Here is an 18,606-nt window from a genome sequence, read left to right as displayed (position 1 = left end):
ATCACATGAGCACTACTGTCTACCTATTATTAATGAATATAGCTAAAAAGATAAAAAATAAAAGTGATCGAGCATTTTTATCTAATTCTTTGCTAGGTGCTAGGTATACTCATATAAAAAACATGTGAGCAATTTAGTTAATTTTATGATTTATTGAAACAAGTACAGTGCTTGTTACAAATTTCAATTAACCGAGCCAAGGAAATAAGAGGACAGACAGGAAAAGCCATGACTTTAAGAATTACTAATGGCGATTTCAGTTGTAACTAGGCATTTAATGAATTTAATTCATAATTTAAAATAATTATTGACTGGATTTACCCACAAGATGATAATGCGCTGTAACAGGACATGATGTCACCTTCATCATGGAAATTGTCGTTCATATCAAATACAGAATCAATGACATTCCATATTTGGATGAGATATCCAAATATGGTCTAAATAATTATATTTGTAGTATTCATTTTCATTCTAAAGTAAAGTATTTACTTATTGTTATAATATCAACTTAATCCAGTTCATCAAATTGATTGATGTATTAGCGATGAGTTCGTTTATTCCTGGTATTCTTTTTATATGCTTTCCTTGTAGGCATAACTTTGGGATATTCCAAATTCCATATGCTGCTATTTCCCCACGTAATTTCCGCTAAAACTTTTGGGGATTCACTTATTAATTAGCCACAAGCATTCTTAGAAATTATTTTCTGTCAATTTAAATGTGTTTTATTTATATCTTGTTGTGTATTCGTTGGATTGAATATTCGTTTAAAAAAGATTAATAACATCATTTTCACTTCATTCATTCACATATTCTATGTAATTTTAAGGATTCACATATTCTATGTAATTTTAAGGATTCACATATTCTATGTAATTTTTATTTCACTGTTGCTGCTTTTAGCTATTTGTAAAACCTACTGAATTTCAAATATCAAAGCTATCGAAAAGCAGAAAATACATTCATGCTCAAAAATGGCTCATGTTGCATTAATAGACATGATTATATGTTTATCTCATTGTTAGAGTCGCTAATGACTGAATCATTGTTTAATGACTGTTAATTGTGCTCATAAATCTGGAAACAGACTTGACTCAGCGGTTGGATGCTCTGTTATCTACAGGTCGTCACTTTGATACCGGGAAAAAGTGTTTGTTCTTATAATTGTATCATGTAGTCATCCTAAGATATCTGTGGAGTATTGGAATTTTGAATGTGTGATAGGGTTGTACCAGAATTCGCACTGTTCCTGCTAAACTAAACATATTGTAGGCCTTTACACATTAAATTTATTATTCATCATTATCATTATAATTGTTATCCTACGAATTTTAATAAATAACTCAGCCCCCGGAATCACAGACACAATAGAATTAATCTATTGTGTCATGTCGTGGTCCGATCGGGCCGCTCGGTGGTCAGATAATTACGTGTAAGATTTCACTATCATTTCAATAAAAAGCCTTTGAATCTCTAATTACCCTCAGACTGAAACCGTTTTTTAAGTTTATAACTTCAATAGTCAATAGAGCTAATGCTTCGACCCTTCACCTTCAAATCTAGTAAAAGCATCTAGTATCAGACAGTTTCCCGCATAATACTGTGATAATATTCCAATTTCCAAATTACGAACATTCAGGTCATTGCCGATAGCTATCAATTCGCTGCGAAGTCTAACGAGTACGAGACATTTCTCAAACAGGCCTACAAACCCACTTGGGTGAACTCATGACTCTGTTATCAGTGCTAACAATAAACAGTTACTGATTTCAATTTGTTCTCGGAACAGTTTGATTGTAAAGTGTAATTGAATATGTGTCGTATGCTAGCTTTAACCTGTGGGTCTGCTAGCGAGCTACGTGTATGAAAAGCATCACCGGTTGCGTGCATAATTTATACTAATATTATAAAGCTGAAGAGTTTGTTTGTTTGTTTGTTTGTTTGAATGCGCTAATCTCGGGAACTACTGGACCTATGTGAAGTTGGCAACTAACTGAATAAAAATGAGTGTTTCTCAATTCTATACGATTGTACTAGGTTTGTACCGGATTGTACCGCTTTTTATTTCGTTTGTACCCCAAAGAGGTGGGAAGAAACATAGGGTCGTAGTTATATAGTTCGCTGCTAACTGAATAAAAATGAGTGTTTCTCAATTCTATTCGATTGTACTAGGTTTGTACCAGAACGTACCGCTTTTTATTTCGTTTGTACCCCAAAGAGGTGGGGGGAACATAGGATCGTAGTTATATAGTTTGCTGCCGACCTAGAAATACAGCATTTTTTTAATGCTAACTCAAAGCATTTCGTTTGTACCGGATTGTACCGTTATCAGAACCGAAAAAAATATATAAAAAAACTAATATTCACGTTTATATAAATATACATGAAGATACTAAAGAAAATTCGACTAACTGAATAAAAATGAGTGTTTCTCAATTCTATTCGATTGTACTAGGTTTGTACCGGATTGTACCGCTTTTTATTTCGTTTGTACCCCAAAGAGGTGGGGAGAAACATAGGGTCGTAGTTATATAGTTCGCTGCCGACCTAGAAATACAGCATTTTTTTAAATGCTAACTCAAAGCATTTCGTTTGTACCGGATTGTACCGTTATCAGAACCGAAAAAAATATATAAAAAAACTAATATTCACGTTGATATAAATATACATGAAGATACTAAAGAAAATTCGACTAACTGAATAAAAATGAGTGTTTCTCAATTCTATTCGATTGTACTAGGTTTGTATCGGATTGTACCGCTTTTTATTTCGTTTGTACCCCAAAAAAGTGGGGAGAAACATAGGGTCGTAGTTATATAGTTCGCTGCCGACCTAGAAATACAGCATTTTTTTAAATGCTAACTCAGAGCATTTCGTTTGTACCGGATTGAACCGTTATCAGAACCGAAAAAAAAATATATTAAAAAACTAATATTCACGTTTATACATATAAATATTTATGAAGATACTAAAGAAAATTCGACTAACTGAATAAAAATGAGTGTTTCTCAATTCTATTCGATTGTACTAGGTTTGTACCAGAACGTACCGTTTTTTATTTCGTTTGTACCCCAAAGAGGTGGGGGGAAACATAGGGTCGTAGTTATATAGTTTGCTGCCGACCTAGAAATACAGCATTTTTTTATGCTAACTCAAAGCATTTCGTTTGTACCGGATTGTACCGTTATCAGAACCGAAAAAAATATATAAAAAAACTAATATTCACGTTTATATAAATATACATGAAGATACTAAAGAAAATTCGACTAACTGAATAAAAATGAGTGTTTCTCAATTCTATTCGATTGTACTAGGTTTGTACCGGATTGTACCGCTTTTTATTTCGTTTGTACCCCAAAGAGGTGGGGAGAAACATAGGGTCGTAGTTATATAGTTCGCTGCTAACTGAATAAAAATGAGTGTTTCTCAATTCTATTCGATTGTACTAGGTTTGTACCAGAACGTACCGTTTTTTATTTCGTTTGTACCCCAAAGAGGTGGGGGGAAACATAGGGTCGTAGTTATATAGTTTGCTGCCGACCTAGAAATAACAGCATTTTTTTATGCTAACTCAAAGCATTTCGTTTGTACCGGATTGTACCGTTATCAGAACCGAAAAAAATATATAAAAAAACTAATATTCACGTTTATATAAATATACATGAAGATACTAAAGAAAATTCGACTAACTGAATAAAAATGAGTGTTTCTCAATTCTATTCGATTGTACTAGGTTTGTACCAGAATGTACCGCTTTTTATTTCGTTTGTACCCCAAAGAGGTGGGGAGAAACATAGGGTCGTAGTTATATAGTTCGCTGCTAACTGAATAAAAATGAGTGTTTCTCAATTCTATTCGATTGTACTAGGTTTGTACCAGAACGTACCGCTTTTTATTTCGTTTGTACCCCAAAGAGGTGGGAGGAAACATAGGGTCGTAGTTATATAATTTGCTGCCGACCTAGAAATACAGCATTTTTTTAATGCTAACTCAAAGCATTTCGTTTGTACCGGATTGTACCGTTATCAGAACCGAAAAAAATATATAAAAAAACTAATATTCACGTTTATATAAATATACATGAAGATACTAAAGAAAATTCGACTAACTGAATAAAAATGAGTGTTTCTCAATTCTATTCGATTGTACTAGGTTTGTACCAGAATGTACCGCTTTTTATTTCGTTTGTACCCCAAAGAGGTGGGGAGAAACATAGGGTCGTAGTTATATAGTTCGCTGCTAACTGAATAAAAATGAGTGTTTCTCAATTCTATTCGATTGTACTAGGTTTGTACCAGAACGTACCGCTTTTTATTTCGTTTGTACTCCAAAGAGGTGGGGAGAAACATAGGGTCGTAGTTATATAGTTCTGTAAAAAAACATTGTCGCTAATTCTTTGCTGATTCACATAATAACTATTTTTGAATCATCATTGAGCACTCAAGAGCACCACTTCCACAATTCATTTTCGACCTACTTCGACTATATTACGTGATAATTGAATATTACGATAAGTGTTCCGTTTCTCATCGTTTGTACCGCTGGGCAAACCTTCCATACCTTCTTCCAATAGAGAAAACCACCGATTACGAATGTATTCTTGGGAAACTTTCGTAATTCCACAAGATTACAAGCACAGTTGACAGATACACAGGGTGTAATCGTTAAGTGTGCACAGGCGATTATTCTGTAACTATTACAGATATCAAAAAACTTTAAACTGATATCGAAAGTACTTAACCTAATGAGAAAATGGCCATAATAAATTTTTACACAGTTAGTCGAATTTTCATTTTTATTCAGTTAGTCGAATTTTCTTTAGTATCTTCATGTATATTTGTATAAACGTGAATATTAGTTTTTTAATATATTTTTTTTCGGTTCTGATAACGGTACAATCCGGTACAAACGAAATGCTTTGAGCATCGACCACACAACCACTTTGAGTTAGCATTTAAAAAAAATCTGTATTTCTAGGTCGGCAGCGAACTATACAAACTACGACCCTATGTTTCCCCCCACCTCTTTGGGGTAAAAACGAAATAAAAAGCGGTACGTTCTGGTACAAACCTAGTACAATCGAATAGAATTGAGAAACACTCATTTTTATTCAGTTAGCAGCGAACTATATAACTACGACCCTATGTTTCTCCCCACCTCTTTGGGGTACAAACGAAATAAAAAGCGGTACAATCCGGTACAAACCTAGTACAATCGAATAGAATTGAGAAACACTCATTTTTATTCAGTTAGCAGCGAACTATATAACTACGACCCTATGTTTCTCCCCACCTCTTTGGGGTACAAACGAAATAAAAAGCGGTACAATCCGGTACAAACCTAGTACAATCGAATAGAATTGAGAAACACTCATTTTTATTCAGTTAGCAGCGAACTATATAACTACGACCCTATGTTTCTCCCCACCTCTTTGGGGTACAAACAAAATAAAAAGCGGTACAATCCGGTACAAACCTAGTACAATCGTATAGAATTGAGAAACACTCATTTTTATTCAGTTAGTTGCCAACTTCACATAGGTAACTACTGGTCCGATTTGAAAAATTATTTCGGTGTTAGAATGCCCATTTATCGAGGAAGGTTAGGCTTATAATTATATCATCACGCTACGGCCAACAAGAGTGGAGCTACGGGGGTGAAACCTCGCGGAGCAGCTAGTATTTAATATTATTGACTAACAGGGAATGTAGAGTATATTTAAAAAAAACAATAACACTGTGGTTCAACTAGACGTTTGTAACACAATATTACAGACACGATAATACCATAGTATAAAGAGATATAATACATATAACATAACACATGTTTTAACACGGGCTGAATGTGGACACGTACAAATAATACACTGAAACATCCTTAATAACAAGTTTGTTTCTCCAAATCCGCAATGCATAATGTATTACATGGAAGTGAAAGCTTAAGATATGTAATAAACGCAGCTGACCCCGATATCCAGCCATCTGTAGTCTTACGCAATCCGACACATGGGCTACCCGGCACCCGCCGGCAAAATAATGCAAACGAATTTGCTATTTATTACAATGCATTATAGACTATAATTAAGTGCAAGTTTTATAGACATTTACTTGTGTGGATGGTGTATAACCTAATTTGTTGGTTATCTGCGTATTGTTTGTCTAGTTCCGAAAACAAAAGTCAACAAGTAATTCTTGAATCTCAGAGTATATCATTTCTGAAACAACATTTCTTGTTGTGTATAAATTTACGCTATGCTCATTGCTCTTATAATAAACTAGTCTCTCGTTCAGACTAGGTCCGGGTTATAAATAAAAATTAAATATATACCTCATGTCAGAAAACACCGATTGTATGAAATTTAGCATACAAATACTTATAACCTCGATTAGCACATACATTACACAATATAAACGACATATTGTTTTCTCGGCACATCATACTTACAAATACATAAGTAAATAGAGACATTCAATCGTGTATGCAAGGTGTGGCTACATTATCTACAGTACAGCATACAAGATTGTTAGCGTCTCTTTATCAGTGTTGTAATGACTGCATTGTAAATATTGCATATTTAATGAGTTGTCGTGTACAATAATTTCATACTACTTACACTATTTGAAGGTCTAAATTAACCTTCATCTTCGCCCTTTTACCTATTAGGTATATTATGGTTGTTCATCTGGATATAGCTATTCGTAGATATTTTCGTGAAGTTGCGTGATGTCATCTGCACAGCGTCATGAAATTTTTTTTTAAAGTCAACAATGAATATGGAAAAGTACTTAAGATGGGGATAAAAAGTAACGGAATTTAAATCGTGGCGATACAAAAAAGGCCTATATGCCTGTAACTGGGCCTTTATTTCTTAATTTTTTTGCCAAACTGTATCTTAGATGTATTCTTATTGTTAACCTCCTTACATAATACAATGTTTTAATTATAGTAATTTTACTTAATTAATTACGTATAAGTAACCAAAAACAATATCACGTTAATGATGTTGATGACATAACCCTCACTACACGCGGGATGGGGTCAAGATATTTCTGGCGTGTTTGTAGTACAGCCGCCAATTCTAACGTAAATGTTTAAACAGTATAGTACCTATGCAAAATAAATTGGTATTTACACACGATTTATCGAATGAATAAGTAAAACATTAAAAGTTCTTGGCTCCCATGAGTAACGTTTAAATACAAGAGTTCTGATCGCAACAAAACTTATATTATATATAAAAGTATCATAAGGGCTGATTTTTTCATCCTTTTATTCGACCAATAAAGTATTTGATAATAATATAACACCATCTTTAAAATCTAAAGCTGAGCAACTATTACTCACTATAATTTTTAGTTTGAGCCTAGGATTGAAATGTAGCCCTTAGTTACTTCATAATATTATAATGTCATACCCATGCCATTGAAACTTCCGCACCAGCGGTTACGATGATTGCAAAAACAACAAAGCGTAACGTAAGAAATGAATTAATTTATTTGACAGACAAATCTCTCAAATTAAATAAGACAATGGGAAACGTCAAAATATGTCCACAATGTCTTTGTTGTTGTGTTTGCTGTGAATAACCATGTTTATTATATCACGCAAACGGCAAAACGTTAACTTCAAGGATGAAATTATCTGTTATGTTTATGACAATTTTTTTCCAAAAGCGAAGATTATTGATCATACAATATAATGTTCAGAGTTCAAACATTGCACCAATTGATTCGATTTGAGCTCAATTTATAATTATAATCATACTTGCCAGCTCTATTCAAACCTTGATCCAAACACTACGCTTAGTCATCCATAGCTGTACTCGTTTCAATTTATCACTAAAGTTAATTGCTCGGTAATGAGCACTAATAGTACCTGCTCGGTACACGTAATCTAAATATCCGGCCTTCTGAAATTGCTTTTAAAATAACAAAAAATACGTACCTACCTAAGTAATGATTAAATGTTGTTCAGTATTTTTCCTTTAAATATTTAGTTGTTGATAAATTTTAATGTTTTAAATTTCAATTTGTCAAAAACGTTTTGTATTTTCATTCGAATGCCCCAGATAAATAAATGTAACGCATCTGTGCTAAAGCTTTTATACTATTTGTTCTTAGTTTTGTTACGTACTGTTTTATTATAAAAACCTTTTTTTACATCATTTATAAGCCGAATCATACAAAACACTAATAATTTAATTCGGCCAATTCTATTCAATAATATTTATTTAAAAGTCACGTGGTTCGTGCATTAGTTCGTCTAGAAATATTTCCGAATGAATCTAATGGGGCGGCACTTGACACAAAAAGGCGATACTAAAAACGTGTTCAATGCCGTCTTTTTTTAACTTTTTTATGTTTTAACGTTGCTCTACGCCTTGTTCTTTTGTTCCTTATTCCCGAAGCAAAACATTCCGGTATGGTTTCATCATTATTAATCTCGGAGGTTACTCGGATGCTGAGATCCTTATCAAGGGATAAAATATTTACTTTTGTCTTTATAGTTTATGGCTTGTTTGGCGTTGTTAGAACTATAAAACTGCGCTATATTTATAGATAGGTCTATGTTAATTTTATACAAACTGGTTGCTATGTTTGTTCATTAGAGGTTGGTATTGCAATGTAGAAATCGACAACTAAATATGATTTTAGTTTGTAGCGATTTTGTATCTAATATGCATAAAATATTAGGTACTTTAGATTTTCATTTCGTCTGATACAATCTAAGTCTATTGAGAAATTGAAATGGAAATTTTTGATCCCTGCCATTAAATAACTAAAGTTATCAATTGAACTAGAATACTTATGGTTAATTTAATCAATTCATCATGTCTTTGAAAAAATGTAGTTACATTACTCCTCCGAATAAATTTACCTTTACTTACTCCTATATCAATCAATTACCTGAATATTCCACATTTTAACTAATTTCCATCTGTCCACAGATCTTCGGCATAGCCATAATCGGTATCGGAGTAGCAGTACTCCTCAACTGGGCCCCCATCAAGGATGAGCTGCAGGGCCACCTCACCGTCGCACCCTGGGTGTTCATCATCATTGGAGCTATCATGTTCGTGATTGCCTTCTTTGGATGCTGCGGAGCGATTCGCGAGAGCCACTGCATGGTTGTTACGGTATGTGTTCTATTTATTCATTCAATTAGACTTCTTCTAGAAGAACTTTTGAATCTTCATAATATAATAAATATCTATTATATACCATTTACCACGGGTTCAAAAAAAAAAAAAACGGTAGGAAGCTTTTTTAATAAAATTTTTAATTAAGGCTACTTTCACAGCATTTATAGTTTGGATAGTATCTTCTGTTTAGTTCTTCTATTAGTTAAAATGACAATCTATGTAAATATGGTATCAGATATTATTAGGAAGTAGGGGCACTAAGATCTTTGTGATTGGAAATTTTTCTTGATTTTTGTATGAATTTATGAAAATAAGAGTGCATACGACGTCAACTAAATCCAATAATAAATAACAAGCATCTTGTTTCAGTTTACGATAAACAAAGTTTTTTATGAATGCATTCATTTATCATTTGCTTGATATTTTTATAACACAGTCCATTATACGGAGTTGATTGTAAAATTTAGCACGATTTCTTTTATATACTGGAAACGTAAGTTTCTCTCGGTTAAAAAAGAAGGGCAAAGGTGTCGTAAGAAAACACCCAGAAGGGCCAATTAGTGTCGGATATCTTAGATGTAGAAAAGGAAAAGGTTCGGATTAGGATTAACTCCACTCCTAGCTTATGAACTTACAGGATATTTCATGTACAGGATACTTTATTTTATTGTTATCCTGATCTCAGTTTTAACCAGACAGGATGTGTCTTGTAGAAGTTGTAGACATATCCACGGACCACACCCTATATTGTTTTTATTTGAGTATTTTTATAGAATAAATTATATTGCGTGCTGTTAATATTGTAATGATATTTTGAAGGTGATGTAGTTGTTAGTAATTGTTGAAATTATTATAATAAGCTTTTATGTATTACATTGGTACCATTGCTTTGGGATTCGAACGAATCGAATCGTTCGTTTTTAACCGACTTCAAAAAAAGGAGGAGGTTATCAATTCGGCCGGTATATATATATATATATATATTTTTTATGTATGTACACCGATTACTCCGAGGTTTCTGAACCGATTTACGTGATTCTTTTTTTGTTCGATGCGTGATGGTGTCGAATTGGTCCCATAAAAATTTTATTCGGATAGGCCCAGTAGTTTTTATTTTATGAGCATTTTTGTCTGTAGGTATTTGTAAATTTTGCAAGTGCAAGTTTGAAGTCGGTTGTTTTTAACGCAGTTATCACTTGTTTTACTATAAATATTGGTGGTTTATTAAATTCCTCTGCGTGTGTATATATTTGCGTAAGAATGTATAATATTCACAACTATGATCGTAATATATTGTAAAAAGTATAAATAACTTGTATAAATGTGACGATATTCCTGTTTATTTATTTATATTCTACATCTTATATTTCAAGTAATCTTTAGCAAATGTCCTTGAATATTCCGAGAAAACATTTTGCAACATGCGAATCTATTATTTCGATGTTATTTCTTGAACACGCGATACCTTATTGAAAAGGACTGTTACGTAATATTTAGTCATTTACTGCATGTTTACTGCTAGTAGCAATAATATACTGTTTATAGTTTATACTGTTAAGTATAAATAATTACATTTTTTGATGATAAAATTATAATGTTTCAGAATCATATTATAGGTGTAAATAAAAATCGTAGAGACGGCTTTACTAAACATTTTTAAATAAATAATTTTACTACATAATTATTTTGAGTTCCTCGAAGACCATTAACTATGTTTATTGTACAGCCCATATCATTTCTGTAAAGGCGATAAGTCAATTAACTTCTTCAGTATTCCATTTCTCGCTTGAACGTAGACATGTTAATAATAATGTATGTCACTTAAATTTAACGCTCTCGTAGAACATCGCAAACCGTATGCGAAAGAATTCCCAAACAGAATGTGTTTACAAATTACAACGGTCGCGGTGTCGGTAAAATCCAATTGTAAGTCAAACAAAGCATTATCACCGCTTCGAAAGCGACTTTCGTTCCACTTATGTATGCCACTTGTTTGTCAATCTTTGCCTCACAAAATTGTGTAAATAAATGCCTCGATATTTTACAAGTTACGAATACAAGGTTATCGGCTGTTCAAACTGATAAAAACGGTTTTGATGATAAAGTAATTATTTCAATAATTAAAAATTAATTTGAAGTACCTATGTATTTAAAAATAAATCACTGCAGGTATCTTAAATTTTTATGAAAATAGCCCATATCCATTGATTTCTGGTCTCGGCTGTCCCACTGATGGGCAAAAGTTTCTATTGTGTGTTGGGGACCACTAATTGTAACTTTTATAAAAAATAACTTTAACACCAATCCAATTGTTTCAAATATATGCTTTGAAACTAGAAATAAAATAGACATAAATCAACGTATTAATAGAATGAATATTACTTTAAATTCTATCCTATACCTAGTCATGTGGGTTATTAAGAATAATAATATTAATTATTAGTAGGTAACTGTAGTAACGTACCGAGATTTAGTATGAAGTAGGTTCTAATAATTTATATGCTCCTAATGTAATTTATACTAAAGAGTCGGTTCCTGTATTTTAACGTGACACGCTTACAAAGCGCGATGAAGACAAGTTCATATACTTATTATATAAATGATATTGATTTATAAAAAGCATCCATAGGACTAAAAATATTGTTACTTGTAAAAGCAATCTATACCTAATAAGAAGTAACTATACCTTTGCTGACTTTAATAATTATAGGGAACCTAGAGTTCTGGGTTACAATAGAGATTGATATATATCTATACATATAATAAATCTGTAGAAGGGTCAATTCTGTACATTGAAAATATTGAAAAAATAAATACCAGGGGGTGTTACTGGATCGATACCAAACCCAAATATGTGATTAAAAAAATTTTTGTCTGTCTGTCTGTCTGTCTGTCTGTCTGTCTGTCTGTCTGCCTGTCTGTATGTGAAGGCATCACGTGAAAACTAACGGTTCGATTTCGATGAAACTTGGTATAATTATACCTTATTATCCTGGGCGTAAAATAGGATACTTTTTATCCTGGAAAAATACGGAGAAAAAAATTAATCTTAATTTTTCAGTTTTATCCATAGACGTTGTTCTGTAGAACCGCGAACACACGTTGCGTATTATTATAGGCCTAGCCTTGGCCTAGCTGTATTTGGGTCCAATAGATATTTATAAGATGTCATTGTCAGAGTTACTCAAAATGGAGAAATAAACCATCCACGCGAAGACCGACATCCGCGCGGACGGAGTCGCGGGCGGAAGCTAGTACTAAATAAATCTATACTAATATTATAAAGCTGAAGAGTTTGTTTGTATGTCCGCGCTTATCTCGGGAACGACTGGTCCGATTTGAAAAATTCTTTCGGTGTTAGATAGCCTATAGATAGATATCGAGGAAGGCTTATAGGCTATAATATAATATCATCACGCTAAAACTAACAGGAGCGGAGCCACGCGGGTAAAACCGCGCGACATAGCTAGTAACTCAATAAAATGGACTTTAACATAGTTTTCGAGAATTTTTTTAATTAAATTTAAAGTCAACAATGAAAACAATAAATTCAAAACTCATAAGAGGAAATAATTCCACTGTTTGATTCCAACGGAACAAAAGAGCTGATTTATTGACCCCTAAAGCTGGACACAATGGATAAAGTTGTACGGATGCCTGAACTTAATATCTGTCTTTTGTACAAAATTATAGAGCGTTTATAAACATTATCCCAAAATCCTAGATGATGATACTCATATGAATGGGAAATAATATGATTGTAGAATGGTTTTTCAACACAGAAACAGACTGTTGAATATTTTAGTAATTAGTGGTTTTTGAATGTCATTTTATTGTCTTCATTGAAAGTGTTAAGAGGGACCTTGTATGAAAGGAACGTGTTGAAATGCAATTGTTACTAACGCTCTTTACAAAAAATTGTATACCTCTAAACATTTATCACAAAATTCTTTACCAAGCACCAAACTAACCATATAAATTACCATTCCAGTACGCAATCTTCCTGCTAGTCGTGATCATAATGCAAGTGGTGCTCGGAGTCCTCATGTTCACGTTTGCACAGACTCTCAAGGAGGGCCTGGTCAAGTCAGTGAACACCGTGTTCGACAAGCGAGCCACCGACCCGGCATCCAACGCCGTTTTTGACAACATTCAGACTCAGGTAAGATAGAGTTACCAACATTCCAATACATACGTATACATCATAATTTGAGTTTTTCAGGTTCATTACCTTTCCATATATAATATTCATCAACATATCCTAGGAATAAATAACATCGTTAAAATGAAAAATTGAAATTCCATTTGGTTTGGTTAAAGGAAATGATGTAATAAACAAAAGCTGACCTTCCTCGAATTCGTTGTCGATTTTTATCAGGAGGATAAAAAGTAGGTATTATAATATTCAATGTGTTAATATACCCACATCGTCCTCCATGGCGTAACTGAATAACAAATATCCTTACTTTCACATACATAATATTGGTAAGGCTTTCACTTTTTATTTCTTGGAAATAGTTTCGTAATGAAATCGAAACTTTATCAGAGACTTCTCTGAAAAACTTTCCATCCTTACAATTTTCTCTGTTAGCTTGTACCTTGAACTCTATTACCCCAATGATGTTATATTTAAAGAGGGTAGGTGTTGCTAAATTTCTTTTGTGAACAACCCTCGTAACGTATAAAAATCAATATGTAAAACACGTGTAAAAAACTGCCCCCAGGCGTTGCTAAGGCAACTGGCCACTTTAATTTAAGTGTCTCCTTTTTAGGGTTCCGTAGCCAAAATGGCAAAAACGGAACCCTTATAGTTTCGTCATGTCCGTCTGTCCGTCTGTCCGTCTGTCCGTCTGTCCGTCTGTCACAGCCGATTTACTCGGAAACTATAAGTACTACAGTGATGAAATTTGATGGGAATATGTGTTGTATGAACCGCTACAAAAATATGACACTAAATAGTAAAAAAAAGAATTGGGGGTGGGGCCCCCCATACATGTAACTGAGGGATGAAATTTTTTTTTTCGATGTACATACCCGTGTGGGGTATCAATGGAAAGGTCTTTTAAAATGATATAAAGTTTTCTAAAAAACATTTTTCTTAAAGTGAACGGTTTTTGAGATATCAGCTCTCAAAGTCGTAAAAAGTATGTCCCCCCCCCTCTATTTTTATAACTACGGGGTATAAAATTCTAAAAAAAATAGAGGTGATGCATGCTAATTAACTCTTTCAACGATTTTTGGTTTGATCAAAGTATCTCTTATAGTTTTTGAGATAGGTTGATTTAACTGTAATTTATTATATTTGCTGCTACGGAACCCTTTGTGCGCGAGCCCGACTCGCACTTGGCCGGTTTTATTCATATATCTAATACAACAGGTAGAAACATGAGGAGGAAGTCAATCTAAAATTACCTTAACATTTATGTGTATTCTGAATAACACTAGTAATAGTGGTGTTGATCATTAAACCAAAGTTAAATTGCGTATGATAAATCATCATATTATCCGCAATTGTTTCCACCGCAGTGGCTAGATTCATATACAACATTTGTTTAGAAAAAAAAGTCAAATGAACATGTCAATGAGGAGCTGATGACATGTTGCAGGCAACACAGTTTGATCACATATTTCTCAAATAATGTTGACCATGCATACCAGGTTTCAGTCATCAGAAATGGTGACTATTACTTATATCCTGTCATACATCGACAATATAAATCCCTACAATTAACAATATCCCCCACACTTTTCCAGTTGGAATGCTGCGGCAAGTACAGCGCAGCTGACTACGGCCTGGTCCTCCCGAACTCCTGCTGCTCCCGTCTCAGCGCTATCGGCAAGGCTCTCCGTGATACCTGTACTATCGCAGACGCTAATACTACGGGCTGCGGGCCCAAGGTCGCGGATTTGTATGAGAAGTGGAACAAGACGATCGCTGGAATTGCTATAGGGGTGGCTTGTATTGAGGTAAGATTGTTAGAGTAAGGCGCATTGAAAAAAAAAAATTTGGAAGACTAGTAGAAAGAAGAAGTATTCGATTTTGTTGGTGTGTATGCTGGTATAAGATTGTAGGGTATCTAATTATCCAAATAGAATGTTATTGTCATAGAATTGGTGAAGCTTAGTCCTCCCAATTTTTTTCAATAAACTAACTTTAATGTTATCAGAAACAAACAAAAAAATCTAAGGGTTATTAATTATTTGGTTTGTTATTTTTTTATATATAAATAATAAATATCAATTTGTGATTCCAGGTGGTCGGAGCACTATTCGCGCTGTGCCTCGCGAACTCCATCCGCAACATGGACAGAAGGTCTTTAGGCTACTAATATTTAGTACATTAGAACTGGTACCTACACTTATATGGTTTTTTTTTTTAATTTTTACCTAAATCTCAGCTGACTGTGGTCACTGCATGACTCTGGATAAACTCCATTTGCTGTTAATTAAAGGAGAAATAAATTTATTTATAGTCGTTTTTTGAGTTTTTATATATTTTTTGCAAATGGAGTTTAATGAAAACTGATTTTAAGAAAACTGGTTATTTTGTTTAATATTATAAAAATTATAATGCTTAGGTATTTTGATTTTGAGAGTACATTTCGTAACTCATTTTTTTTCTTAATTTTTTTTATTAAATATTGAAAATAAACAGTTTTATTAAACAGTGGGCACACAAATACATGTATGTGGGTTTAATTTTTAAGCTTTGTGAAATGTTAAAATTTAAGTGTGGTGTTCAAAGAAAGACAGTTTCTTAAAAAGTTAAGATAAACATGCACAACATAATAACAAAGTTTATTTCGATTTTCTGTAGAAAATCTTGAAATGTAAAACTTTTTTTATAAATAGACCTTGTTAAAGATTAATGCATAAATTATTATTACATTTAACTATAAAAAGCACAATAAAATAAATAAACTACAAGTACAATAAACTTTACACTTTGTATAAATTATTTACTGTCTTTCTTTTTTTATGTGTTCAAGAGCTAAAATAACCATCTCAAAAGTTTACAGTTTCAATATTTAGCGTGGTACATATCAAATTAATATAACATTTTCTTTAAATTATCTATACAAATTATTTAATACATTAAGGGCTGTTTTTTCAATCGTCGTTTAAAACTTATTCGTCGAATAACGTATTAAACTACCATTTTAAAAATGTATTCTTCTTGCCTGTAATTGACAGTTTACAGGTGACATTTTAATATTATCGTGTAATACTTTATTCGACGAATAAATTTTAACCAATGATTAAAAATCGGGCCTAAATAACATGTCTCGTCTAGTTACTTATAATGTAAGGGTTACAACAAGCCTACATTACTTATTATGCCCAAGGGACATTTGGTTATTTTAGCTCCAACAAAAATTTGTAATTAATATGGCTTCAGCTTTACTAACATTTACGTGCGCTATTGAGAGAATGGATCGCTTTGGTTTTATCTCGAACATTCGAGAACATTGTGAATAGCTTTTGTAAACGTTTTAACTTTGATGTTGTAGTGACTTGTATAACTATTTTGAGATATTTTAGAATTACAATTCCCGATAAGAGATTGTATTGAGGTACAAAATAATAATGTAAAAATAAAATTTTATATTGTCAGTTTTGATAACGTCTCAAAGATTCATGTGCCAATTTTGTTTGATTTTGTTCCAATGTTACATTTTGTTCTGTTTTTGGAGTAAACATTAAAACAAACTATGTGCGTCTTTTTATATATCCGAATAAGGTCTTTTTTCCCCGGAAAACTGGTAAGTTTATTTGAAATTTATTCTGATCAAAGATCATAGTAAAAAAATACTTAAAAATAAATTTGCATTAATTATTGAAATAGAAAAGTATTCAATTAAATAAATTAATAAAAGGGAGGGAAAAAGATATTTTAAGTACTTCGTTTTTATGGCGAGCCAGCATGACGTCATAATTTCTGGGAAGGAATTTTCAAGTAGTTGTTAATTTTAGTACAAGGTTACTGGGAATATAATATATGAAGTTAATCTACAACTTAAACTGGTGAATTAAAAAATTTGCACAAAATAGATTTGTGGACATTTGCATGATTTTTTGTTGGTTTTTGTGTGTTTTTGCAATTGTGGTTTGGTATTGAAATAACACAGCTATATTGCACTTTAATAAGCTGTGTTGTTTTATCTAATTAATTAATTATTTGTGATTAATTCCCTCGACGGTACCAGTGACAATGACATATTATATTTACTATATTTGTTCTTTATTATATTTTTTAATAGTTTAAATATTTCCAGGTACGCGTAAAAGGTGGCTCCAATAATCGACGTTATATTTCAAGCGATATACCATACTTTATGTACAATTTTTATAAGATCATACGAAACCAAACCCCACCTTTGTTAATTCTGTTACCATTAAATTCTACGCTTGCAACATTTGTTACAAGGCGACAGAGTTTTTTTGTAATCAAACACACGTTCGAATATTAACATTAAAATAATTTGTATCTTTTTAATGTAAGTATTATTTCTCAGTAAATTCTCGAAATATTTTATCTAAGTATATTCTTCTGGCATTTGCGCGTTTGTAAAAAGCTAATGCATCTATGATATTTTCTCAAAAAATTTATGAAAAATAAAAAATGTTATAAATTTATAACCCAGAAAAACAAAATATATATATTTTTATATTTCAAGTAAAATATATTTGTTTTCTATTATATTAGTAGCACGTAAGCTATTAATTTAATTTTTTGAATCTATTAAGTTGACTTGCGCTAAGTGCGTTATATTTGTCTTTAGTTACGTAAGTATTGTTAAGTTAGATAAGCTGTTTTTAATATTACGACATTGAAATTATATTGAACATTTTCTTAAAAATTGTAACTGTCTATACGTCCATTTTACAAGTTATAGAGTTTAAATATTTGTATGCATTTCTACAAGGTTAGTTAGTTTCACAGATTGTAAATAGTAACTGATACATCAGGAGCAAATGAATATCTATTGTATTTTGAATCTCTTGTGCATTTCCGAAGATACTGCTTTTGTGGATTTATATTATATTATTAATTAAAATTAATAAATTTTTAAAGACAATCGTGTGTTTTTATTTCATCTATGTCCACAGTTATATGATGGAAATCTATACTTTTTAATATTAACCCATTGATCGGCGAGCGGCCCGATCGGTCCACGACACAATAGATTTTCTATTGTGTCTGTGATTCCGGGGCCTGAGTTATTAAAAAGCTGAAGAGTTTTTTGAACGCGCTTATTTCAGGAACTACGACAAATAGAAGCGGAGCAATGCGGGTAAAACCGCGGGGCACAGCTAGCTAAATATAAAAATGAAAGATTTGTTAGTGTCGATAGACGATATGAGACAAAAACTACGTGGCTGATTTTATATTCTTTTCCTTTTTGAACTTTAAAAAGCTAAATCTTTACTGATTAGCGTATTTTATTTATTTTTCTCGT

The 18,606-nt window shown here is 32.5% G+C and overlaps 1 protein-coding gene across 2 annotated transcripts in view; it reads left to right on the top strand.

Annotated features, from left to right (window-relative positions):
* The window catches only part of LOC123691473 (CD63 antigen-like), a 30,260-nt gene extending 12,035 nt beyond the window's left edge, over nt 1–18,225 (top strand). Inside the window, exons 2-6 of one of the 2 annotated variants that reach the window (XM_045635885.1) lie at nt 8,951–9,139; nt 13,137–13,307; nt 14,900–15,112; nt 15,400–15,458; nt 17,422–18,225. In XM_045635885.1, the coding sequence (XP_045491841.1) occupies nt 8,951–9,139; nt 13,137–13,307; nt 14,900–15,112; nt 15,400–15,458; nt 17,422–17,431 (642 nt within the window). In that variant the 3' untranslated portion in view covers nt 17,432–18,225. Of the gene's footprint in view, nt 1–8,950; nt 9,140–13,136; nt 13,308–14,899; nt 15,113–15,399; nt 15,495–17,421 lie in introns of both variants that reach the window. The other variant, XM_045635884.1, reaches the window with a different exon arrangement.
* The last annotated feature ends 381 nt before the right edge of the window (nt 18,226–18,606 follow it).

The sequence above is a fragment of the Colias croceus genome, chromosome 4 (assembly GCF_905220415.1).
Source record: "Colias croceus chromosome 4, ilColCroc2.1".
NCBI classification, from domain to species: Eukaryota; Metazoa; Arthropoda; class Insecta; order Lepidoptera; family Pieridae; genus Colias; species Colias croceus.
The sequence above is the reverse complement of the archived record's forward strand: the minus strand, read 5'-3'. Positions and strand labels throughout refer to the sequence as shown.